Raw genomic sequence first — 27,823 nt, 5'->3', positions numbered from 1 at the left:
TATAGGTACATCCACAGTCTAATAAAACATGGTCTTCTCTTCCCAGAGTGACACAAGCCTACGTCACAATAACATGGCCGCTATATATAGCGCTATCGCATATTATCATATAGCGCTGTCGCATGATGACGTAGGCTTGTGTCAGTCACGTGACCACGAAAAGTCGGGAAGAGAGTACCAGGCGGAGTATATTATTATACCATGGGTACATCCATGGACAAACTAAAACAAAATTATGATGAGTACTCGTATATTAGCTAAATAATACTGTTAAAACAACAATAAGTAAAACAAGGAGAGAGCTGGTGACGGCGCGCGCGCCGCCGGCGTATGGATCCGGATCGTAGTCGTAGTCAAGCAGCCGACTACGGATAATTTCTCTGTAGACGAAGGCTGACTTCCTGGGCGTTCTGGTTCGGTCCGGGTCTTCCCAGTCCACCTCGTATAGGCCGAAGCGTTGGCTGTCAGACAAATATACAATCAAAATTAAATATTAATCTGAATCCTCTCCTCTCTCATAATAATCAAACTCCTCTCTCATAATAATTATAACCATGATTTATTTGTAAAACATGGTAGGTACACATAGGTCTTAGGTACCGTTAACTCGGGTTACTTTGACCCAATACCCTCCATTGACCCACATGAAAACCTCATTTAATGATACAACCTGGTTCGTTGATTCAATAATATAACCTAAAATAATAATATAACCTAACACATAAATCGTCAAAATTATTAAAGGACTATAATAAGTTATCACAAAAACGCGTTTTCAATTTACCCATTTCAAGAGTAAATTCAGCATTTGGCAAACGTTTTGGAGATTGTATCAGAGCGTCTACATACAATGCAATAAACAAACTATGTAACCTCAGGGATTGCACTCAAATGGAAGCGAAAAAACTACTTTTCATACTGCTCCACTCACAAAATTATGCCGAGACGGAAGCCATATTTGACAGGATTTAGTTTCAATATTGTGGTTAGCCTTAGTTTGTAGTTTGGATTAGGTACTAGTCGTAAGTAGTTTCTTACTAAATGTTAGACTAATTGTAACAGCTCTGATATTTAATTGTAATTTGGTTCCCCGCGATGCAGGCATTGCCTAGTGCGGAGACCCCTGGTATATCTGTAACCTTTGCTGAAATAAATGATCTTTATTCTTTATTCTTATTCTTAACCTGGACCGAGTAAATCTTAATGGCCAAAGTTACACTCCAGGGCTAAAGTAACCCGACTTTAGGATATGTATATACATTTGAATCGCTGTTTTGCCGGTTGGCATACAAATGTCAAGGAGAACGAAAATCAAAATCAATAATTATATAACTTTTAACTAGGGTGAAGGTTGATTCACGCTAGACCGGGCCGGAGCTTCCGGCGCTTCGTTTTCTATTGAAAACACCACGTGGGCACCGATCAGCCGTCATAGAAAATGAGATGTCGGACGCCTCGGCCCGGGCACGGGCCGGTCCAGCGTGAGTCAACCTTTATCTGTAATTAATATCTATTTGATTGTTAAAATATTGAGAAAAAAGTAAGTAATATTATGTAAATACTTACCTATAACCGGCAGCCCACTCAAAATTGTCCATTAAGCTCCAGGGAAAGTATCCTTGGACGTTACAGCCTGAAGATTAAACGTTTAGTTATTTCTCATTTGTGAGTAAATGGCTGGAGCAATTTTTAAGGTTCCGTACCTCAAAGGAAAAAACGGAACCCTTATAGGATCACTTGTGCGTCTGTCCGTCTATTCGACCATTTAGCCCGTTTAAGCTAACTCTGAGGCATGTTTGATAGCATAGAGTGTGGAAGTATTATTTTGAACGTCATAACTTCATAGAAATTAAAAAAAGCATCTTTGTGATCTTAAGTAAGAACTATGAAAACCCCCTCTCTTCCTCTTGTAAGAAAAACTAAGATAGGTATGTTCGGCTCGGTAATGCTACCTCCTATGTGGAATAACGTAATTCACATTTCAATTATAACTGATATGAGTCATGGCGCTACGGCGCAAACGGTATCTTAGCTGCCTTATACCGGTATACTCGGTATAGTTATGATGTAGGTATGTATTTACCTTCAGCCAGCGCATCAAGCACCGCGCTAAGATAACTTCTATAATAGGACACTCGGGTGTGGTCGTTCAGGCCTGCAGTAGTTGATACTCCGTTCTCCGTTATATACACCGGGGGGTTGTCGTATGTCTCCTTTATGTAGGCCAGGAGGTAATGCAGACCAGGTCCATACTCCTTAAATAAATAAATATAAATATTAAGGACATTCTTACACAAATTGACTCAGTCCCACGGTAAGCTAAGAAGGCTTGTGTTGTGGGTACTCAGATAACGATAAATATAATGTACAAATACTTAAATATATAGAAAACATTCATGACTCAGGAGCAAATATCTGTGCTCATTATCACAAATAAATGCCCTTACCGGGATTTGAAACCAGGACCATCGACTTCTCAGGCAGGATGACTACCCACTAGGCCAGACCGGTCGTCATGTTAATGAATATTATTCTATTAGATCACTGTTTTTACTGAACCATTCTGCCATCAATCACTGTAATTCTTATCGGATGAAGTTAGATCTAACCTCCAAAGGATGACTTACGCTAGACCGGGCCGGGTCGAGCTTCCGGCGCTTTGTTTTCTATGGAAGCACCAAGTGATTCTGATTACCGATCATCCGTTTTAGAAAATGACATGTCTGACGCCTCGGCTCGGTCCCGGCCCGGTCTAGCGTATCATCCTTAAAACAGTGGATATTGTACTAGTGTTATGCAAATCCCTAAATTAAGCCATTTTACATTTAGTGCTATAAGCACGAATTTTATTAAATAAATTCATAAGTCCTAATCTTTGAGTCAATAGCCTCCTTATCCTTACAAGAGATCGAAGATCATCTCTAGATAACAGGACTTAGGTGGTTTTATAATTTATACTATACGCAATAAATATTGTTATCGATAGCGTTGTTATCATGGCCACTTAGATATAATAAAAATAATCAAATGCCTATTAATTTTGCTGTCTTCTTTAAGGATTAAAACACTAATGCAGAGGTCTCCAAACCCAGGCCCTCTGGCCAAATCCGGCCCGCGACGCGTTCCAATCCGGCCCGCCGACACCCAAAGCGAGTACCCACTGTCCGGCCCGCGGGAGCCAGGCTTCAGGGGTTCAGCTTTCATTGAGAGTAGAACTGTACCTAAAAGCAGCAACCATACACCCTACCATGGCTCAAAAAAGTTTGAAGACAGGGGGCAATTAGTGCAGGGGCGCTAATTGATGACCTATAGTATACAATTTCACTTACCCTGATCCATGGAGCGTGCGATCTCGGCCAAGACTGATCCAAATACGAATCCGCAAACGCATCATCGTCCATCGAAGGTACCTCGAACATTCCAATCACAGAACTGTTCCTATACACATATTTAGTGTAATAATGGTTGAGTCCCAGGAAATCTGCGCTGCCTTTAATGTAGGCAATCTGGTCTTGATTGAAGCCGCGCAGTCTTGAGGAGTTGAGTCCTTGAGCAGTGCTAGCAGTCTGCACTCGGTGTATCAATCGCTGCGGGTAGTTACCAGATTTTGAGAAGATCGGGTGCATGTATTGGCCGAACTGTAATACAAAGATCCTTAGTCAATTGATCAGCTAGATGGAGAAAACAACTAATGAAATAAAATCTGCATAACAGGAGAGTTAATGGAAAACTCGATGACGAGAAAAGAAAAACGCAAAGGAAAGTCAAAAGAGGAGAAGAGAGATTAAGAAGAACGTTAAATTGAAGCATGCAGGTGTCTTGTGGTGTCTTCAGTTGGTCTTAATACGGCAAATAATGTAACAAATTTTATGTTAGCATGGGTAATGTTACATTTTTACATAAACATAATAGTAAGTTATAGGTAGGCTAAGTAGACATGCGATTTAAAAAATCACCATCCCAGTCTACCATATTGAAGTACTTACGTGGATAGCTAAGTAGTCTTTGGTGCCTTCAATATCATCTTTCGAATCCGAAGCAGGGAATACATGTTCGCAATTCAAACCGATACCAACTTTACCACCTTGCGTACTTCTAAACTCATCGTTGTATATATGGTATGCCCTGGCATTCGCCAGCAAAATTTGCCTTCCACACTCATAGAAACCAACGCCTGGGGATCTGATTTTAGGAGCATGGACGCCGTAACCGTAGCTAAAGTAGCAATGGACAAACGGCTCATTTATTGTCATCCAGAGCTTAACGCGATCACCAAAGTTTTGAAACACGATTCGTGCATAGTCACCAAACCAGTCAACCATCTTCTCATTCAGCCAACCACCGTGTTCCTGAAGAATTTGCGGCAAGTCCCAATGGTAGATGGTCGCAAAAGGTACGATATCGTTTGCAAGCAGTTCATCGATGAATTTATTGTAATAATCGATGCCCCGTTGGTTGACGTAGTTGGCTCGGCCAAATGGAAGAATTCTTGTCCAGGATATGGAGAACCTATAAAGACGATATATATTTACCTAGTTTACATAAGATTAAGACTGAATAAATGCGTAAATGTATGTTTGAATTTTTTTGAAACCGAATCGAAAAAAATCTAGATTCAATTATTGAACCTGCTCGCAAAATTTAATGAGAATCAGTTGAAAATTGCGACCTGTAGAGGAGAACATCCGGAAATAAGAAAGCATCTTTGTCCAAGCTGAAACAGAGACCTCCGCTAACGCTTGGTCAATAATTATTTAAATTAGCTAAAATGGACTGAAATGTAAAAACACAAATTATTAGTAGCACTCTTTATCGTACACCTTACAAACTTCAAACACAAATACAGAAGCTAAAAAACAAATGCCGAAATAATTGAATCGATTTATGAAATAATGGTACAATGGGAAAATTACAGCGCCGCGGGCGATTTTCGAAGTTCAAACTCCCGGCTCTGGATCACTTTTCCTTTGTATAACAAATTTTGATTTCATCAGTAAAGAAAAGACGCTTTTCATAAACATTTTAGTACATTGACCGCCTGTTGACATCTCTATTCCACTCGCATTATAGGCCCCGTCCATGAACTATAGGGGGCAGCGTAGGAGCCGTCAGATTTATGGCGCGAGGCGTAAATGTGTCGTTTATGCTAACGGGGCTTTGGCAATGTACATGATTGTGTATGCACAATTGCACATTGTGCACATATGTTTCCGATTCAGGCCACAAGATGGCAGACCCTCCAACGCGCACGGTCCCTATACTGATGAATTGATGAGTAATCAAAATACTTAATAGTTAAATAGTTACTAAATTGCACAACGGGACTTAATCGCGTATTTAAGTTTTAAGATTTACCTCCGACGTTTCGAGGACGGCGTTGTTAATTAATAGTTCGCTATAAAGTTCTAATAAAAGCACTTTAAATTTTATATTTACCTGTAATGTGTAACGCCTAACTCCTTCAACATTTCGATATCCCTTTTGTAGTTATAATAAGAGTTAGCGGCGATGTCTCCGTTGCTCTTATCTGTGATGTGGTCAGGGTCCGTGCGCACCAGGTAGTCCCATATCGAGGTACCCTTACCTGAAAATACAAATATTGATACATGATTTTAGAGGAATTTTAATTATTTTTGCCTGAACTATTTATGACCAATAAAGCAAAAAAACAATTCGCTACAGTATAATACAGTCATTATATGTTTTCAGACAAACAAATTAATATAGTTTTCAAACCTGTGTGACGTGATACGTCTAGGTGTACTGTTTAAATTGCACCACTCTCCCCCCCCCCCCCTCCACCTGACGCTCGACCCCCCCCCCACCTTGAAATGTGTCCCCGTTGGTAGTTTTTTGGCATTCTCACGAAAACTATAATAGATATCAAAAAAGTGTCAAGGACAGAATTAATCCTCATTAAATTTAGAATAAAAATGGTCTTATGTGTTTTATTATAAGTTGGACGGTATTCAAGCTATAAGTACTTGTATAACCTTAAAATAACAAAATAACCATACTATATGACGAAATGCAGAATATCTTCAAAACGGCTAGACCGATTTTAATAAAATATACCTAAAAATCACCGCAGTGAAGTCAGCTATCAAACAAAAGAAACTACATCAAAATCAGTCCATCCGTTTCGGCGTTACGAAGTCACAGGTAAACACAGAAATACAAATTTTTTTCAACTGCACCTAATAATTTTGTAAACCGATTAATTTTGATCAATTATTTTAATGGGATCATGTCCCTTGAAGTTTTAGCTTTACGAAAAGTTAAAAAACATGGAAAACGGCCCAGTATTTTTCAAATTATCGGCATTTTCCCGATTTGTGAGTGGTTTCGTGTTATCACGCGCACGAGTTGCCCTTGACCCCTATAAAACGGGGGGTAGGGGAGGGGTTGTTATCAGTCACTTATCAGAAGTTGACCGGTACACATATCCGCATATTTTCCCGTAAAGAAGACCTGTGAAAAATGGAAACCACTGAAGCTGAAGTCCGCCAAGTCGTCCAGCTCAGCTCCTGCAAGAGGGGCGTAGCCAACGTTCAGTAGCTGCCACGCTGAATTTAAGTCAATCTACAGTTTGCAGAGTTTACCAGAGGTTCCAACGGACTGGATCCTTTACTTCAAGACCAAGAAGCGGCCGCAAAAAGTGTACATCAGAGAGGGACGACCGCTTCATTGTCACAACATCTCTCCGAGATCGACACCTGACAAGCGTTGCCATCCAGCAGCGTCTGCGTGAGATACGAGGAGTGGCTGCCAGTGAGTGGACAATAAGAAGAAGACTTAAGAAAGCGAACTTGACACCCAGGAGGCCTCCAACGGGGCCCAGATTGCTGGCGCGACACCGTACAGCCCGAAGAGAGTTTGCAGAAAATCATATGGACTGGACCATTGAGCAATGGACCCCAGTTCTCTTCTCGGACGTGTGCAGAATATGCTTGAATGGATGTGACCGAAGAGGAAGAGTCTACAGAAGGCCAGAAGAACGATTCGCCCAATGTTGCTTCTCCGAAAGGGTCGCGCCACGGCCCCCGCCAGGCACGAAAACCAGCTCTGTTCGCGCGTCGTAGGAAACGTCGTCCCAGAACATCACGGATCCACCGCCATAGGCGACCCTTTCGGAGAAGCAACATTGGGCGCACCGTTCTTCTGGCCTTCTGTAGACTCTTCCTCTTCGGTCACATCCATTCAAGCATATTCTGCACACGTCCGAGAAGAGAACTGGGGTCCATTGCTCAATGGTCCAGTCCATATGATTTTCTGCAAACTCTCTTCGGGCTGTACGGTGTCGCGCCAGCAATCTGGGCCCCGTTGCAGGCCTCCTGGGTGTCAAGTTCGCTTTCTTAAGTCTTCTTCTTATTGTCCACTCACTGGCAGCCACTCCTCGTATCTCACGCAGACGCTGCTGGATGGCAACGCTTGTCAGGTGTCGATCTCGGAGAGATGTTGTGACAATGAAGCGGTCGTCCCTCTCTGATGTACACTTTTTGCGGCCGCTTCTTGGTCTTGAAGTAAAGGATCCAGTCCGTTGGAACCTCTGGTAAACTCTGCAAACTGTAGATTGACTTAAATTCAGCGTGGCAGCTACTGAACGTTGGCTACGCCCCTCTTGCAGGAGCTGAGCTGGACGACTTGGCGGACTTCAGCTTCAGTGGTTTCCATTTTTCACAGGTCTTCTTTACGGGAAAATATGCGGATATGTGTACCGGTCAACTTCTGATAAGTGACTGATAACAACCCCTCCCCTACCCCCCGTTTTATAGGGGTCAAGGGCAACTCGTGCGCGTGATAACACGAAACCACTCACAAATCGGGAAAATGCCGATAATTTGAAAAATACTGGGCCGTTTTCCATATTTTTTAACTTTTCGTAAAGCTAAAACTTCAAGGGACATGATCCCATTAAAATAATTGATCAAAATTAATCGGTTTACAAAATTATTAGGTGCAGTTGAAAAAAATTTGTATTTCTGTGTTTACCTGTGACTTCGTAACGCCGAAACGGATGAACCGATTTTGATGTAGTTTCTTTTGTTTGATAGCTGGCTTCACTGCGGTGATTTTTAGGTATATTTTATTAAAATCGGTCTAGCCGTTTTGAAGATATTCTGCATTTTGTCATACTAGTATGGTTATTTTGTTATTTTAAGGTTATACAAGTACTTATAGCTTGAATACCGTCCAACTTATAATAAAACACATAAGACCATTTTTGTTCTAAATTTAATGAGGATTAATTCTGTCCTTGATACTTTTTTGATATCTATTATAGTTTTCGTGAGAATGCTAAAAAACTACCAACTCGGACACATTTCAAGGTGGGGGGGGGGGTCGAGCGTCAGGTGGAGGGGGGGGGGGAGAGTGGTGAATTTTAAACAGTACACCTAGATGTATCACGTCACACAGGTTTGAAAACTATATTAATTTGTTTCATTTTCCCATACATTGATTACATAGAATGACTCAATTAGTATCCGTGGGGATATTTTTATGGTGCAGGCAAACCAATATGGGACTTACAAGTATGCTCACATTTTGTACCAATATATGTTGCGACTGATGGCTTCCCCCAGGGATCTCCACAACGACCGGTCTTACGCCGCTCTCATCCATCGGCTCCTTCAGACCTTAACCAGATCGTCGGACCATCTTTGTTCTGAAGATCTCTGGGGGAGGATTATGTCCAGCGTGAGTCATCCTTAATGGGTCACGCTTCTTTTTAGTAGGGCGTGATAGAACACATCTTCTAACAAACTATAGGTACCTACTACTGTTGTCCCATTTAAACGGGATTGAAAAAAGTTGATCCATCCACTATAACTATCATATGTGTCATCAACCAAAAGGGTACTTTTTGTCGCTATTTCCATGTTGCTTCAATTTGAAATCAATCTTATTGACAACCGACAAGGTAGAGTCACACCAAGAAAAGTCTGCAGCGGATTTGATAGCCCACGCAGTGCAAGTGTTATTTTAAACGTCAAACTTCTACACATACACACACACTTCTACACGTACACATGCACTGCGTGGGCTATCAAAAACGCTGCAGAGTTTTCTCGGTCTAACTCTACCTTTTGGTTGAAAATGTCACAAATAATGAATGCCACTCACCGTCAACATCCCATGCCCCTTCTATCTGGTAAGCTGCAGTAGCAACGCCAAAAACGAAGTCGCGAGGGAACTGCTTTGCTGAGAGCGTTTTGATTCTTGTGTTGGCAGTACTGATTGTTAGCACCCAACTGAAAAATCATATACTAAATAAAACAAAAAAACATTATCCTCCTGAGACCCAGAAGCTGTGCTTTCGTTTTTGAATTTCGAATCTTTTGTTAATCAATGAAAGTTCAGAATAGATTGTAGAATATGTACAAAAAATTGTACCGAGGGTCTAAGGCGGCTATGTGATGGCCATGATATATGACACGACGGATTCCGGATGGATTGGATAGAACCTGCAGATTGAGTATTCTATAATCCTCGAGTATTATCAGTATTATGATCTATCTAGTTGTAGAAATATTAAAGGGAATATTTATCACTGTCGGCAGCTAGGTTATAATGATATTTTAGGTGCTCCATCGGAACAGCAGGTAATCCAAAAATTGCCAAAAGACGGAGGTCAATTCCAATTTTCCAAAAACCAACAACGGGTGTGAAAAATCGATCAGATAACACGAGTGGTTTTTCCTCAAACACATACACACACATTCATAAATATATATTAATTATATGATGCATGGTATTTTACACATACCATATAAAAAACACAGAACGTCCCATTGCCGAAAACATCACTCCACCACCAACTTACTGAGACTGGCACAATACTTACTCCTTATCGAAAAATCCGGTATTTGTATACTATTGATCAAGTATTTTGGGGAAAGTACTTATACTGGCTGTTTTCTTTAACAAAAAACTGGCAAAGTGTGATTCGGTCTAGACACAATGAGTTCCACACCTTCCTACGATACAATAATCTTCTCTACGATAGCAATAAATGCAGTTTTTCAGTAGTTTTTTTTCGAGAAAACCCAGTTTTTTTTCAGAGAGAGGTGTGAACGATCACAAAATGGTCAAGGGTGTAAATAAAACTTTCCCCCTCCATCTAAAATTTTGTAATTTTCATTTATATGTAATGTGGAGCGTGGGTTGGGTAGTGCCTTCGTAAATATAAACAGAATAAAAAACTTAGATTTTCAGTGATTGTAACACTTAAAGTCCTATATAATGGCACATTTTTAAATACGTAGTTTCTGCGAAAAATGTGTGTATCGTACAAGTTCCAATTTCTATTTTGACTAAGGAGCCCTAAAACAAGAGGGTGTCACTTATTATTTAACACACAGCTTGATAAACTTTATGACGGGATTCTAATTTATCGTTAAATGTTATCCAACAAATTGATAAGTGATAAGATTAATTACCAAATAAAGCGAAATCCAAGGTCAAGTTCATCTATTCACGTTTATTGCATAACGAGTTTAAGTATATGGTTCAAATAGTCTCGCCGGAAGATCAGCGCTGACCTTCGGGTCAGTATTATGCTGAGGCGAGCCCATTTCGTGGTAAACTTTAACGCTTACTAATCTTATTAATATTTGTAGTTTTTTAGTTATACTCTTGTATGTAATCTTAGTTATAAGTTTATCATGAATAAAATCCTTGATTCTGATTCTGAAGTATAATTAGTTTTCATATTTTTAATGTAGGTACTACCGCTTTTTAGGGTTCCGTAGTCAACTAGGAATCTTTATTGTTTCGCCATGTCCAGCCTGTTTGTCCGTCCGAGGCTTTGCTCCGTGATCGTTAGTGCTAGTAACATTTTAGTTTTTTTTTACACATAATATTATTTAAGTTACATGCTTTGCAAATATAGAAAAACTAAGGAGAAATAAAATACAATATGTTTTTAAATATAAACAAAAACATGTGTCCTGGCGAGTTTAAATCATAATATGACGTTCGTAATGTGATAACAATGCTAATTTATTGTTACATTGCGTAAAATCAACAGATATAAAATTATAAAAAAAATGATAAGGTATTATCAATAAACTAAGTGTACGAAAACAATTCTCATGAGCCTACTTAAGCTCTTAAGAGTCTTAAGCCATATATCCAAGTGTTATAATTTGTTTGTTTTGATATTTCTATGATACCGACCTTCACACGACTCGCAGTGAAATTAATAACAAAATGAGTGACGATGACGGATTGAACGTTACGTACGTATGAAATGCGGCAGAATAACCTAGAAACGTAACGTCAGGTGACAAGCAAAAGTCACTAATTACCAAAAAAAATTAAACGAAAATCGGCCTTGTTTAAGTACTCATATGGTTCACTATGGCTATAAACTTGTGGTGGTACTAAGTCACTTTTGCTTGTCACCCGACGGTATAAAGGTGACATTCGGATATCAACTACAGCTGTAACTATTTATAGTTAGACCAAGAAAAATCTACAGAGATTTTGACAGCACACGCAGTGCCAGTGTTATTTATACTTACGTCATGATTTCTTAGAAGTTTGACGTTTAAAATAACACTTACACTGCATGTGCTGTCGAAATCTCTGTAGACTTTTCTTGGTTTAACTCTATTGCGACTTTGAGTTAGATTACCAAATCTTTGGTTAGTTTGAAGGGATCCTCAAATCACAACTTCTTCCGAAAAAAAACATTTCGGTTATTTTTAAATGAGTTACGAAAAAATATACCATACTTTGTCGTAACTCATTGGAAGAACTCTATCTATTCTCTAAATTTCGTCTAAATCTGACAAAAAAAAAACGACATTCAAATAAAAATAATTTACGTGTGTCAAATGCTAGCAATATTTATTTGTCCATATGTTTTACCATCCATATTCAGTTATATTTACCATGTTGTCAAGTATTGTACAGGGAATATCGTCGTCGTCCCTTCTCAGAACTGACATTCAACTTTTTCTTTTCGAATTTCCTTCATCCCGTAAGGCCAATTCTAATTTGATATGGTTTTTATATTATTTTGATATGACCTTGACTCATCGTGCGCCGCTAATGCTGATAGGCCTCACGAAATGCCAAGTAAGCCCCTGATGGCCAAGATGACAATTGTTGATAAAAAACGCTACCACCACCACCATTGACCTTTGCGTCTATTGTAGACGATTTCCTTCTTCTTCCTCGCGTTATCCCGGCATTTCGCCACGGCTCATGAGAGCCTGGGGTCCGCTTGACAACTAATCCCATGATTTGACGTAGGCACTAGCTTTTACGAAAGCGACTGCCATCTGACCTTCCAACCCAGAGGGTAAACTAGGCCTTATTGGGATTAGTCCGGTTTCCTCACGATGTTTTCCTTCACCGAAAAGCGACTGGTAAATATCAAATGATATTTCGTACGTAAGTTCCGAAAAACTCATTGGTACGAGCCGGGGTTTGAACCCGCGACCTCCAGATTGCAAGTCGCGCGCTCTCACCACTAGGCCACCAGTGCTTCTTACTGTTTTTTCTTATTGTAGACGATTTATGGTGTAACATATATGACACCACCGGGATGGGATGGAATTTAGGAAACGCAGGCATGCCCAGCACCTACATTACCCTCTCGGCTTCACTGTCTTATCCCACAGGAAAGACGAGCCAATACGTGATGAGACAGGTCTGATGCAGGAATCTGCCGCTTATATAGTCACACCAATAAAAGTCTGCAGCGGATTTGATAGCCCACGCAGTGTAAGTGTTATGTATACGTCATAATTTCATAGAAGTTTGACGTTTAAAATGACACTTGCACTGCGTGGGCTATCAAAATCGCTGCAGATTTTTTACGGTCTGATTTTATCAGGTTGGACCCTAATCGCGCCTTACGGTAACTACACACTAAAAAGCTAATAGAGTCTTAAATAATGTATGAAAATAATCACAAATAGTATAATTTAAAAAGTGGCAATACTGTAGTGTCGTTAATTTCAAATCAATCTTTAGAAAACGGGACGACACTACAGTATTGCCACTTTTTAATTTCTACTCTTTTCTGTCAGACTATAGGTATCTTTTCGTAAAATCTGTCACCCCGTTACATTATTTCTTTCGTTTGACGTTAGTCTATGTGTCGGCGGCCGATCGTAAGATCAGGCATATCGTGAAATTCCTAGGCATATCCTGAAACGTGTAAATCTTTGACCCGCTGTCTGAGTCGACGGAGCTCCGCTACGCGGACACCCTATTTCTGGACAGTTTACCCTTCGGGCATATGAAGCAACCTGACGAACCTATCCTACCCATTTTTATTTTATTTTATACCTACCCATGTGACTATCGTCAAAACATTACACAGGAACATTACGATCTGCCTGATCTTACGATCGGCCGCCGACATATGTACGATTGTCATCTAGACTCGGTACGTGGGAGTCGTTTCAAATGGCATCTCGCTCGCACTTATTGGGGGGCGTGAGATGCCTGACAACTCAAGGTCGTATCAAAACAAGATCTTAGCCGTATCAAATTGTTAAATCTGGATCAGCCTCCGTGGCCCAGCAGCGTTGATAAAGGTCTAATCAATTATACTCGTGTCAAACACGACACACGACAGCTAAAGGTCGCGAGACACTTGTTGGGCTGCGGGCGCAGACGTTAGGGGAGTAAAAATGTCGGTATTTTATGTAAACATACATAAAATACTGACATTTTTACTCCTTATTGTACAAAACATAAAACTCTTTATTTTACAAAACATAGACTAGGTAGACACTTTATTGTACAAAACATAAAACACAAATATAGCAAAAAATAGGAAGTACAAAAGGCCGTATTGTAATATTTATTTCTGTATGTCATATTGTTTGGTCGTTTTGTCTGTCTGTCTGCCCATCTGACCGTCGGGCGGTGGCTTTACTGCGTAATCGTAAGTGCTAGAAAACTGTAATTATGCATAAATCAATCATGTCGATAAAGTGGTAAAATAAAATGAAAATAGAAAAAAAAAATTTGTAGGATATCTTCCCAGTCTACACGTAAACTGGAGATGATTATTTTTTTCGCTTCTACCCTGTGGTGCGGGATATGGAGGTAATTCAAAACGAATATCTCTCTCTATTCTCTAAACAACCTTTTTTTGATAAAGTGGAAATAATCCTCTGAAAGAAAAAAACACGAGGTATCTATTGAAATTGAATCATTTTGTCGTCATATTCGCATGTCACCTATGATACCTTTGACAACCCGTATTTCATTCTAAGAGCTCAGGCTGTAATGAGTTTCTTCACTTATCTCAAAATCATTAGTGACAGGCTGACAAAAAGACACTCGTGTGATATGATACCATAAATATATCGTTCACCATTAACAATAAGTGCGAAGTGACGTATCGCCTATCATATAACGTTCAAAGGGAGAAAATGAATGATGGATATCGGATAATAAATTACATATCTTATGGGACGAATGACATCGGCATATCGATTTCATTGTTGCCATAACGCGCCCGTGTACAGGATGTACCGTGAAGTAACTAGGTGACAACTAAATAGAACGGGACATCAGTTATTGATTTAACACCTACGTTCAAAGCACCTATACAAAAGCGTTTCTGGGGATAGGGCATTTCTATTTAAAATTGTGCCAAAAATGTTTTGTATTACATTGAGAATTTTTATATTATTTAATAATAATAATATTCTCTACTCAAAATCACTTTTATATCCATGTTATAAACAACCTAACTTAAGAACAAAAATAAATAAATGATAATAATATTCTATCTGCTCAAAATCACGAGATTTCCCATTTTTACCGTGGAAAAAAGTCTCCCAAAACTGTAATCTATTTGGTTACGGTTTTCAATAAAACCTTCTATGACCATAACAAAACGGACAAAAAATTTTATGAAATTTTTGGGCACTTTTTTCGATCGAAAGAGCTGATTCTGAGTCGAAATTTATTATAAAAATTCCAAAATCTATAATGTAAGTTATACAACTTTAATAGAAATGCCCGATAACGACTAGGGGCCTTGGAATAATTTGGTACTTATAATGTATCCATTTACATTTAAGTTGTTGACCCAAAGACGTATGTAAATAGGTACGAGTAACGTGAACATACTCAAAAGCCTAAAGGGCTAGTTTTGCTGATTTCTGTCTTTCAACTAATTACATTATTTTTCATATAAACCACATAACGTTGTTAGGTAGGTACGTACAAAAGAAACAAAGGAATGCTTATCAGCATTCCTTTCTCCTTATTTGGAGAAACTCTATTTATCAGTCTGCATTCTATTCCGTTAAATTTACGACACTCCCTGTATTGTCAGCCTAAAAGGGATATCCCTAATATATCCAAAGTATCCCATACTAAGCGAGAAATCCTTACGGAGTGAACAAAGAGGCCTGGGGGGCTACCGCGAAAATCGAACTTCGCAATTGCGGGGATCTTTCTCTTTTACTCCAATGTTGGCTTAATTAGAGTGACAGAGAAAGATGCACGCAATTTGCGAACTTCGGTTTTCGCGGTTATAGCCCAGCAGTAAACAACGCCTATACCTATACTTCGTTTTTTTAGCATTAGAAATTAGGTAAACAATCTTGATGTGTCTTTTAATTGAAAAACACATTTTAAAAATAAGTTACGGCAAATATGTAACAATTATGAATCTAATACGATCATTTATATTCTTCTGCTTTTATAAGTAATAGTTTTATATTTTTATAAAGCGTTTTTCAATTAAAAGACATGTCAAGATCGCTTACCTTCTTGCAAGTTCTTTCTAATGCTAAAAAAACGAACTATACATAGGTCGTTTTTTTAGCATTAGCCTGGTTAGGGCCGAAGGGTGTCAAGTTCCGGCGGTTCCGCGACCGGCTGTCTGACACTGCGGGGTTGCGAACTGCATTGCAGCCATAATTTTGTTTTTAGTTTTAAGATATATTTTGTAATAATATGTATGCTAGAATTCAGGTATTTATCTATGGGCCAATAGTTGCCTGAAAATAAATGTTTTCATTTCATAAATCTGGAAATGTTGTAAATAGGTAATGATAAGTACTTAAATTACAAATTGAAAATGCTAGGTTAGGTTGCGAGTGATCTATTTTAATATATGTTAATTATCTAATATTTCTGAGTATCACGGACATTTTGTATGTAAAACTCTTATATATCTTTTAAATAAGTTACATTGAGCCAATAAAACTAACAAGAAAGCCATTATCTCGTTTCCCATCTCAAGAACGAGTTAAATTCCTTCTTTTATGCAAATTAAATGTCTTCGGTAGTTTTTCCGTCTAATGTGAGGGAGGTAGTTTAATAGGATTGTGTCCTTTCTGCAGTGCCGACAGCTATTTTAATACAAAAAGGTTGCCAGTGGGCCGATTTTTTAATTTCAACCGCTCCATTTCGTGTATTTCGTTCAATAATATCTCCACTACTACTAGCCTACTAGGCATTTAAATTCTACTAATGGAATTGAAAACGAGTGGTGAACACCACTCGATTCTCAATTCTTATCGTTCGTATTTCGAAAATTAGCATTTCACCGTTATCCACCGATTATCCAGCGACGAAATCGAGCGATCGAAATTCAAAAATTGCCCCCCTGGTGAACGTTAGCAGGCAAATGCAATAAATTATGTATGTTTCCTACATAAGCTTTTATTTAACTTTTAACAAGCAGAATCGTATGCGAACAATGCTATTAAGCTGAGAATAAATTTAAAAGTGGTAAAATTACTGTCTTAGGTGAGACTTGGGTCTTGGTGGCTCAGATGGCAGAGCGCTGGAGTATCGATCCAGAGACCGTGAGTTCGAGTCTCACACCCTCACCCAAGCCAGTAATTTTTCCACGTTTAAATTTATTTTAAGTTTATAAGCTATTATTTAAACTTACTAAGAGTACCTTCGTATGGCTCCCTCATACCACTTACAGGTTCTTCAGTTTAGAAGTGGGCGATGAGAAAACATTCCAAATTCATTGTTTTATGAATTTTCTACCCGATTAGATTAAATTACATCAAAATGTTATCATCCCGAATTCTAGGACGTCTCCATACAATAAGCCGTCTAGCCGCACCATAGACTAGGAGTCCTCTAGACCGAGTTTAGAGCAATTATTTCATGCAACCGATGATGCCAAAAATGCGGGGGTGCGCGGGACGAGGTGAGTGAAGTCCCGTGCCGTGATTGGTCCGTTCAAAGACTCGGACGTCATCACACAAAGACACTTTCGACAGCCGTGGCTCACTCCGCTATGTCGTCGCTTTGCTACAGGTAGCTAAAAGGACATCCGTTCGACCCCAATTTTAGGGTTTGCCATAAGCCGCGCGTGGCGCTGTCGCCACCTAGCGGCCATATCTGTGCTGATCGTAACAGACGCGTTTTGTTAGAGAGTGAGTCTTCTGTACCTAGTACTATTATTTATTCTGTGCTTTCGACTCGAACATGGAGTAAAATTACCGTATGCGTGGCAGAGGGGGTAGCGCGACTACGCTAAGCCTGGAGGATGTTTTGTCTGTGAGCCGCACACTTGACTGCGTACAGGGTGGATTATCAAACCAGCCACAGCCACAGCAAATAGAAGGGTGTCGCTCGTTAATATCTAATGAGATATTAACTTATATTTACTGACTAATGAGTCAGGGGTTTATCGCTTATCGGGCGGAGGCGAGTCGGGCGGTTAGACAAAACCAGTAAAATGAAACCCTGCGCCGGGCAGAAGAAATGTACCATTTACTTTATAAAAACGAACATATTTTTTGGTTATTTCTACTAATGATCGCGATGACAAGTGTCCCTTGTTTTCCATATAAAATTAATCATTTAGTATTTAGTTGTGTGATGGTCTATGTCTATGTCTAACAAAACGAACAAAACATTCAGGACACTTTTATTTTTAGGGTTTCGTACCCACAGGGTAAAAACGGGACTTACGGGACCCTATTAGTAAGACTCCGCTGTCCATCTGTAGGTCTGTCTGTCACCAGGCTGTATCTCATGAACTGTGACAGCCAGGCAGTTAAAATTTTCATTGATGACGTATTTCTGTTGCGGCTATAACAACAAATACTAAAAACGGAATAAGAAAAATATTTAAGTGGGGCTCTCATACAACAAATGTGACTTTTTTGCTGTTTTTTGCGTGATGGTACGGAATCCGCGCGAGCCTGACTCGCACTTGGGCGGTTTTTTAGGGTTCCGTACCTCAAAAGGAAAAAACGGAACCCTTATAGGATTACTCGTGCGTCTGTCTGTCCGTCCGTCTGTCACAGCCAATTTGCTCCGAAACTACTGGACCAATTTAGTTGAAATTTGGTACACATATGTAAGTTCGTGACCCAAAGACGGATATGTAACGTCAACAAATTAATTTTAAACATAGGGGCTACTTTTGTGGGGTAAACCATAAAATTAAAAATCAAAGTTTTGCAAACTATGTCGTGTTACATATCAAACGAAAAAGCCCATTGTGAGAATCTCAAACATATTTTTTTATAAATTTACGATAAAAATTCTAGAAGTTATTCAAGAAAATAGACAAAAAATTACCATTCCCCCCCTCTATCTCCGAAACTACTAAGTCTAAAACTCTGAAAAAAATACACAAAATAGTCCTTTTCCTAAAGATGACAGGAAAACCTATTAGAAATCTAGAGTCAAGCGTGAGTCGGATTTAAGAACAAAAATGCGGTTTAGGTTTTTTAGGGACACAGCCGCAATGGTTTAAGTGAAACGTGATGTATTAGAGTTCTAGACAGCTATTGCGAAGGCCCTAGGCCGAAATCCGCATAAGGCCGAAGACCCGAAGCGTCCCGAAGAGACGTGCCTTTAGCTTCAAGCGTGAGTCGGACTTAAGATAAAAAATGCGACTAAGCTGTATCTGGCACACAGCCGCAATGTTACTTGTAGTACTGATTGATTAGGTTACTAGGTATTGTCACGTGTTTTAAAAAGCACTATACATGGTGGCCAAAAAATAAACTAAGTGTATTTCCGTTGCCGACGTGCAACCCCGAAATCGCAAAGAAAAATTTGGCTGTTTCATACGTTTTGACTGGTCCGTTTTCTATGGGAGGATACATTTCTTTTCGCGATTTCGGGTCCCATAGTAAATGTTGCTCAATAGGTAGGAATAATCCCAACACCTCGCTGGTTACGGGAATGTACTTATTTTTTGGCCACCCTGTAGGTATTATCTCTCTTCGGCCTTCGCTTTTAAAACACTTGCGGAAGTTGTAGGAAGCGCGACCCATTGGACGCTCCGAGTTTCAGCCCTACGCGGAGCGCGGTCTTCAGTCTTCGCATTTAGACACTTGTACTATTGTTCGGCATTTAATTTCCTATCTAGAAGCTACTTTGCATATTTGCAGATATATAAGCCACCACGCCATGTGTTGAAAACTTGATTGACTCATTCGGGTTTTTCAAGGCGTTTCACTCACGTCACGTTACACGTACAAAAAATTTTTTTGAAAATTGTGTGATGTACGGAACCCTTGAAACGCGAGTCCGACTCGCACTTGACCAGTTTTTTATTTTAAACTGGTCCAGTAAACGGTCGTGTCGTACGTTTAGGAGCGGAATACTCGCATCGGCCAGTTTTTGTGACCCGATCCGCTTTGGGGCGTAAATTAATGATTATTAGCTATCTGCCGGCCTTTTTAGGCATTGGCTTACAGTTTATGGGTATGTATTTAGTGGTTAAAAATAGTACAGTCATTTTTTACTACATTAATGACATTAAGTTCATGAAAATCGAAAATATTTTTCAGTTTCCAATATTTTCAGTACTATTTAAATCACGGAAGAAAGAATGAGCGCGCCGCGCTTGTGATTTAAATAATAGTATGCGTTAAGGATGACTCACGTTAGACCGGGCATGGACCGGGCCGTGTCCGAGCCGGAGCTTCAGGCGCTTACTTTTCTATGACATGACAGGCGATCACGTGATGCTTTAGATGCGGACAAGGCCCGGTCTAACGTGAGTCATCCTTTACTTATGCGTCTGTCTCACTAACATTACTGGTAGAGGGCAATTTATATCACCATAAACAAATTTATATATATCAATGAATGAATGATGCTTTTATTCCAAACACACATACACAACAACATTAAAATAGGCTTAAATCTAGGTAAATTTGAAATTTGAAGTTACAGTATTGCGAGTGGTTCCAAAAAAAGATAACACTCAGCATGTGTCGCAGCACATCAGTAGTGTTACGACGCTGATTTCAGTGTAAGTACCCATTGACACATAAAACAAACACAAAACAACCAATGTTGCCAACTTGGCATAAATCATGCCAGATCTGGCATATTTTCGCTCGCTTTAGCACCAAAATTTTCCATTTAGCATCTGGCATATTTTTAGCATAATTCAATCGTAAGCCAAGTTTGCACCAATTTGGCAGCAACAATATGCGCCATCGCCTTACCTATGTGGTTCATATTTTCTTATGAATTTTGACTTTTGTGGACGGATGGACGACTGGACGTCGACGGTCTATATAAAGTTGGTCAAGCAGATCTTGTCACTAGAAAAAGGCGGCAAATTTGAAAAATGTATGTGTTTTAAGTGTCTAATTTCAAGTGATACTTTAGCATTTTTTTAGCATTGTTCAAAAATATTTGGCATAATTTAGGCATAATCTAGACATTAGTCTAGCATTTTTTCAAAATCCGAGTTGGCAACACTGAAAACAACACAGAACACAAAAACAAAACCGAAGCAGAATCACTTATACTTACCTATTCGATTCCTTGGCAGCTTTAGCGATTGAACTGAAAGTGATTAATTACGTAAGTACCTACTAATTACTTTGATTGACTAATGGATGCGAACAAGATCCTTTGTATCGTTAATCTAAATGAATGTGCCTTAATAGAATGATTTAATAAATATTAAACCTTTTATAGTTACTTAGCTTCTGCATGCGACTTCGGGCCCGATTCGGATTTTGAAATAGACATCTATTAGATATCTTTTAGACATCACCAAAATACGATAGCGATATGTGTAAGATCTAACCTGTCAAATTTGACATTTGCGCGATTCTGGAGATACTCTTGAACGATTTCCACAGGATATGACTTAGAGATCCAATTCACATCTAATAGATATCTTACTCTATCTAACGTAAAAGTGACATTGGTTGCCTGAATTGCGATGCAAAAGAGAACTAGCTGATACCTAAACTATAATGTATCTAGAATGGATCTCGTACGTGTCGTCTCTTGTGAATATCTTGAAGTTCGAATACGGCAGTTCGTCTTTGTAAAGTAATTCCAATGGAAATCCTCCTTTCCCCCTCTTTTCACCTCTTTAAGCGATGATTTCCGAAAGAAATATTATACTTTAACATATCCTTTTCCGGGAGTCAAACTATATATTTATCAAAGTTCACCTTAAATCGGTTTAAAGTAGACGTAACAGGTATCTGAGTTTCTTTCAGTAGGATTTAAAGCGGGGGTCTCCAAAGCCCGGCAAATCTGGCAAAACGGGTCAAATCTGGCCCGCGGGGTTCAGTAGGTATTCATTGAGAGTGGAACTGTTCCTAACAGCAGCAACCAAACACCCTCCTCCGGCGCAATTTAAAAAAAACCGGGCAAGTGCGAGTCGGACTCGCGCACGAAGGGTTCCGTACCATAATGCAAAAAAAAAAAGCAAAAAAAAACGGTCACCCATCCAAGTACTGACCACTCCCGACGTTGCTTAACTTTGGTCAAAAATCACGTTCGTTGTATGGGAGCCCCATTTAAATCTTTATTTTATTCAGTTTTTAGTATTTGTTGTTATAGCGGCAACAGAAATACATCATCTGTGAAAATTTCAACTGTCTAGCTATCACGGTTCGTGAGATACAGCCCGGTGACAGACGGATGGACGGACAGCGAAGTCTTAGTAATAGGGTCCCGTTTTACCCTTTGGGTACGGAACCCTAAAAACGACGGTGGCACGCGCGAAAGTTTCTGAGGCGCAATATGGGCCTCAGGCTAATTTTGGAGACCCCTGATTTAAAGGATTATATGTATAAATTTAGAGGACCTAACGGCTCATGTCTAATTTATTATAAATTTTTCATTTATTTTCATTAAAAAAAACCATTATCTTTGATGAATGACTATTCTGATGCAAAGTTATTTTATACAAAAGAAACCATTAATCTCCAATAGAGTGGAAAGCAACAGATTCTCCTAAGACACTTTTATGAATTACTGGGGACTTGTTTGTGAACAATAGTTCATCATCATTATTTTAGCCTTTCTTTTATACCTAATTTATAATTTACAATAAATTTATTGTTTTAGGCAGCTGGGGACCGTTTTTTGAATTTCAATCGCTCGATTTCGTCACTCTAAAATCGGGGGAAAACGGCGAAATTCAAATTTTTGAAATACGAGCAATCGAAATTTGGAATCTAGTGGTATTGACCACTCGATTTCAATTCTATTAGTAGAATTTAAACCCCTAGTTAGTTTATTTATCATTTATCATTTATTTATTCATTGACAACTTACATTAACAGGTATACCAAACATGTAAGTTACAAACATAACAAATTATTGTATTACTATATACATGACTAATATCTACTAATACTAAACTATGACGGTATAGTCGTGGGTGTGGAGATCGACTCCAAATACCGAGTTGCGGTGGCTAAGAGTCTCGGTTCCTCTTGTGAGAATATGTCCGTCAGGGGGTCGGATAGAAGAATATTATTTATGTGATTCAGTGCTACATACAGAGGGCTAGTGATTAAAGTTACTGTGTTGGTGCCGGGAATTATAAAAAGAGGTGTGGGGCGGGGTCGAAGAGTAGTTCTCACAAATGGCGTAGGTACTTTAAATGTCACATATTGCAGTAACCACGGATTTGTGATTGAACCACGTATTAATCTAATGAAGTATTTTATGACTGCAAGTTGTCTCCGTATCTCAAGACTTTGATGACCGACCATTCCTAACACAAACTGCGTAGGATACATGTAGGGATAGTAACCATACTGTTTCCAATACAAGTATCTAACAAACGATTTCTGAACCTTTTCAATGAGAAGTACGTATTTTTTTTCGTGTGGACACCAGACAATATAGTTACTTTCCAACAGGCTACGTACAAAGGCATTATATAATAGAGTAATGACGTGGTGGTTATGAAAATATTTGGATTGACGTACTACGAAACCAAGAGCTTTTCGCGATTTTTTACAAATTTGAACTACATTTTTATTAAAAGTTATTTCAGTGTCACAGCATGTACCCAGGTCACGAATAGAGTTTACATTTTGTAGGATTTGGCCGTTTAATGTGTAGGATCTATCAATGGTCTGAGATGTTCTTGAATATGTCATAACTGCGCATTTACTTGAGTTAAGGTGTAAGCTATTAATGGCACCCCATCGATATACGCTATCGATATCCGTTTGGAGCTTACCTACATCACTTGGATTTTGTATGGGCATAGCGAGCTTAACGTCGTCAGCAAACATCAATATCATGGAATGTTTTATATATTCTGGAAGGTCGTTTATTGTTATTAAAAATAGTAAAGGTCCAAGACTGCTACCTTGACCAATGCCCGAAGTGACGGAGTACGTTTCTGATTTAGCTGTATTGTACACAATATATTGCTCGCGTCCAGATAGATAATTGGCGAAAAATGTTAATAATGATTCAGAAAAACCAGACCTGGCCATTTTCTGCAATAAAACATCACAGTCTATCCTATCAAAGGCCTTTCGGAAATCTAAATATATTACATCCACTTGCTTTTTTTCGTCTAACTGGTGGGTAGTGTATGTTACAAGGTTAAGAAGATTGGATGTGGTAGACCTATTTGGTAAAAATCCATGTTGTGAGTCAGTGAACCACCCCCGTAACTGCTGATATATTTTTTTGTATAGAACAGTTTCAAACACCTTGCCAAACACAGAAAGGACTGCTATCGGCCTGTAGTTATTGAAATCAGATTTAGAGCCACTTTTGTGAATCGGGAGGACTTTTGATATTTTCCAGAGCAAGGGATAAGTATTGGTTTTGATGGACAGATTAAAAATGTATGACAATGGTTTTATAAAAGCTTCGCAACAATCGCGCACTACATATTGTGGAATAAAGTCTGGGCCCTGAGTATTCTTAGGAGCTAGTCGTTTTATGGCTACACGTATATCATTGTCGTCAATATGGTCGATTGATATGAGTTGATGGGAGGTATCCCAGTGTTGAATAGCGGTGTGAACATTTAATGCAGGAGGATCAGGTAGGAATACGCTACTGAAATAATTCGAAAATTCTTTTGCTACTTGATCTGAAGTCATGTCGCCAAATATGGCTTGTTCATTGTTTTTTCTATGTTGTTTTACGTAAGACCAAAATGACTTAACGTCTCGTTTAATGTTTAATTGTATGCGTCTATTGTATATTTCAAAATCCCGTTCTAAATGTATTTTTGCTTGACGTCTATAGTATATAAAAAAGCCATAATCTAATTGATTGTTATTCAATTTATACCGCTTATGGTACTGATTTTTTAATTTATTTAATTTAATAGTTTCTGGTGTGAACCATACTGGATATCGGGCCTGAGGTATTTTATGCATTTTAAATGGCACAGAAGAAGCGATATTTTGATTAAGTATGTTGTAGAAAGTGGAAACTGCATCATTAACTTCATTATTAGAATAGGTATCATTCCAGCAAGTGTTAGCTATTTGGGCATACAAAAGATGGAAATTCGCTTTGCTGAAATTTCTTTGGGGTGTAAAGGCTTCAATGGTGAATTGTGGTTGAGTAGTGATAGGGGTTTGTTTGGTGCTAATCTGTAACGTTATTTCTAATGGAACATGGTGGACTTCCTTGGAAACGATACCCTCACAAGTGGACACCAATGCTCCAGCCACAGCCTCATTAACCAATACTAAATCTAGCATTCTACCGAGATCATTGAACACTGTATTTTTTTGCTGTAGATTGCATTCTGCTATAAACATTTCAAATTCAGTATTTACCGATGGGCTCGCGGAATGTAAGTTAAAATCTCCTAATATAATTATTGGTAAATTCGAATTATTAATTAATCTTCTTATACAATCAAAAATGGAATAATATCTAACATCAGTCACTTTAGGCGCTAAATAAACAACACAGCAAATAAATTGAATGCGACCTCTAGTGACGATCGCACAAACTATTTCGTCATCTTTGCTCGGCTTACAATCGAGCCGCGAGGCGGAATAGGGCGCTCGCGCTGCGAGCAGCACGCCGCCGCCCCGCCCCCCGGCTCGGTCGCAGCGCAGTACACTGTATGTCGATGGGAACACCTCGGAGTCGAACACGCTCTCATCTAGACGGGTTTCAGTAAGTGCTATAAGACTACCCCCATTTATTGTTTCTAAAATATTTCTTATTTCAGTTCGCCTGGATTTTAGTCCCCTTACATTTTGATACAGAATTTGGCCAACTGATTTTGTTTTGTAACCCATAAGTATTTTTTTATTTGATTTATTATGCTTATGCTTACCCCTCAAAATTATATTACGTCCGAAAAAACGTTTTATTGTTATTACAATCATGTGGCAAGTGAGAGCTGCACTCAGAAGCGACAGCTGGTTGGTTGCGAGTATTACATATGAAATCTTTCAGGCTAACGAAGACACTCTTAATACCATATTTTGTAATCTTGCCCGAGTACCCAGAGAACATATCAGTGGTTAGGTCCCGGTTTGTGTCGAAGATATATGCATAATTATTAGTTTGTATGTCCATTGTTAATAGGTTGTTAAACATTTCTACTTTGTAATTATATATGAGAGCTCCGCAAATATATGTAGGAACACATAATATTTTATTTGTGTGTGTTATTTTTTGCAGTTTCTCTCTTATATAATTTACTAAGATACCGTTATCATATTTGGTTATATCACTCTCACTCAAAAAAATAATACAATAGTCATTATGAGTAAAATTCTCCAGATTGCTGTCTAATGTACCAAAAAGTTCTTCTAGTCCTCCATCTGGCGCGGCGTGATGGAAGTATTCGACGCTCTGTTCGAATGATTTCTCTATGGCTTGCAGTGTTCCCAATTTTTTATGGTTGCTCAAAATACATAATTTTATCTTATTCTCATTGGTTTCCGCGGTAATATTATAGCCGCATGTTTCATTGGTCTTGGTTTTAGTTAGATTAGTTTCCGAGCTAGCCGTAGATGTCACTAATGGCGCATTATTTTTGGTGGCTAATGAATGCTTGATTTTCTTTTGTTTTACTGACTCCTTTTGACTTTTCGTTTCCGATTCTGTTGATTTACTATCACATGTGTCAGAAATGGAGTCTTTAGTTTGAGACGGTTCTGAGTAGGTAAGAGGCCTCTGCTTACGCGCACAGGGCGATGCAGTAATAGAAGATAGTAAGAGTTTGTTTTCAGTGGCATTTAATTTTTGCTTCAAAAGATCTATCTCGGAGTCTATCTCATTTTTATTGGTTTCCAGATTTTCGATGCGCTTGGTTATATTGTGTATTTCGGCTGTATTTCCCACAGAGGCCAGCAGTTTATCGAAATCTTCTTTAAGGTGCTCGTATTTTGAACTTAGGTCGTTAAGTGACGTTTTTAGATTTTGAAAATTTGATGACATTTCCTGCATGTTCAATTCTTGGGCCAGTAATCTCGTCATAGTTTCTTCCTTGAATGCCATTAAGTCCAATAGCTGGTGGTGAGCGGTTCCATTTTCAACCATACGCGCTGGGGATGGTATTAAGCTATCATTTGATGAAAGCGTTGATAGGTTTCTTCTTCGCAATTTTATATTCTCTTCGTCTTCGAGCACTAAATCTATGACAGTATCATCTTGTAATGTGCCCGTAATTCTATCAGTGTGGGGCCAGTGCGATATTGGACTGGCGGGGGTATCATTATTAATATTTTTAGGCATTTTAGCTTTACATTCTGGACAAACCCAGTTAGCTCTATGTTCTGGGGTCATGATATTATCAAAACGACGATCGCCAACATTGGCACATTCTAAATCGTAGGTTTTGGAGCATTTGGAACATATAAGATAACGTCTCCCCGTAATGGGTCGAAAACATCCTTCACATGATCGGGTCATCTTGCTCGCATAAATATTTACGGCGTCCTTTATAATTATTAACATACACTAGGTACTCATGGTCCAAAATTGTCGAGGGAATATTGTACTAGCGATACAATTTACCAAACTTCGCGGCAATTCCTGGAAATCCCTCGCAGTCGCTAAGCAGCTATCTTCTACGTATACTAAAGGGCGTAAGTGCGGCGGATTTTGAATACACTTACACGTTTCACTGAGTCGGTCCGGGTTTTTTGTGTTTAGTACTTTATTGCTACTTATATTTTTAATTACACTTATTTACACTTAATCATTAAGTTGTTAGGAATGTTTTGGTATAAGTTTCAAGTAAGAAATCCGATTTGAAACCAGTAAAACTAATTATTATTTACGGAGCGTTTAAAAACGCTGTTGATGCGCGGGAAGGGAAGTTGTAGAATTAGTGGAGATATCATTTAACGAAATACACGAAATCAAGTGGTCGAATTTCAAAAATCGGTCCCCTGTACGATACGACCGACAACGATAAAGCGAGTGTTTTGTTGACCGAAAAAAAAACAACGAGTTGCACTCCGGGAGTGCCGACAGAAGTGAAAACGCAATGACTGCAGCACTGTATAATTGACCCATCCTCCTTTCTATTGAAAAACTTTAGTTCCGAAATTGCTGGCCAGTGAGCTTAAATTTGTAGCGTTAATTGTTTAAAATTCGAATAGAAATTGTATAGTTACCTTGC

At 38.9% G+C, this 27,823-nt stretch overlaps 2 protein-coding genes across 2 annotated transcripts in view; one reads left to right on the top strand and one right to left on the bottom strand.

Annotated features, from left to right (window-relative positions):
* Nucleotides 1-27,823, top strand: part of LOC134675261 (soluble guanylate cyclase 88E) — a 182,938-nt gene that overhangs the window by 56,732 nt on the left and 98,383 nt on the right. The gene's annotated exons all lie outside the window — the stretch shown is intronic.
* Nucleotides 254-26,931, bottom strand: LOC134675372 (lactase/phlorizin hydrolase-like). The gene is made up of 10 exons (XM_063533583.1): nt 25,992-26,931; nt 25,217-25,345; nt 24,829-24,982; nt 9,127-9,254; nt 5,437-5,584; nt 3,987-4,509; nt 3,330-3,638; nt 2,084-2,255; nt 1,567-1,633; nt 254-461 (listed from the first exon to the last, which is right to left on the bottom strand). The coding sequence occupies exons 1-10, from the start codon at nt 26,929-26,931 to the stop codon at nt 254-256; spliced, it is 2,778 nt and encodes a 925-aa protein (XP_063389653.1).

Source organism: Cydia fagiglandana, chromosome 21, assembly GCF_963556715.1.
Source record: "Cydia fagiglandana chromosome 21, ilCydFagi1.1, whole genome shotgun sequence".
In the NCBI taxonomy this organism is placed as follows: Eukaryota; Metazoa; Arthropoda; class Insecta; order Lepidoptera; family Tortricidae; genus Cydia; species Cydia fagiglandana.
This window is presented reverse-complemented; position numbering and strand designations above follow the sequence as displayed.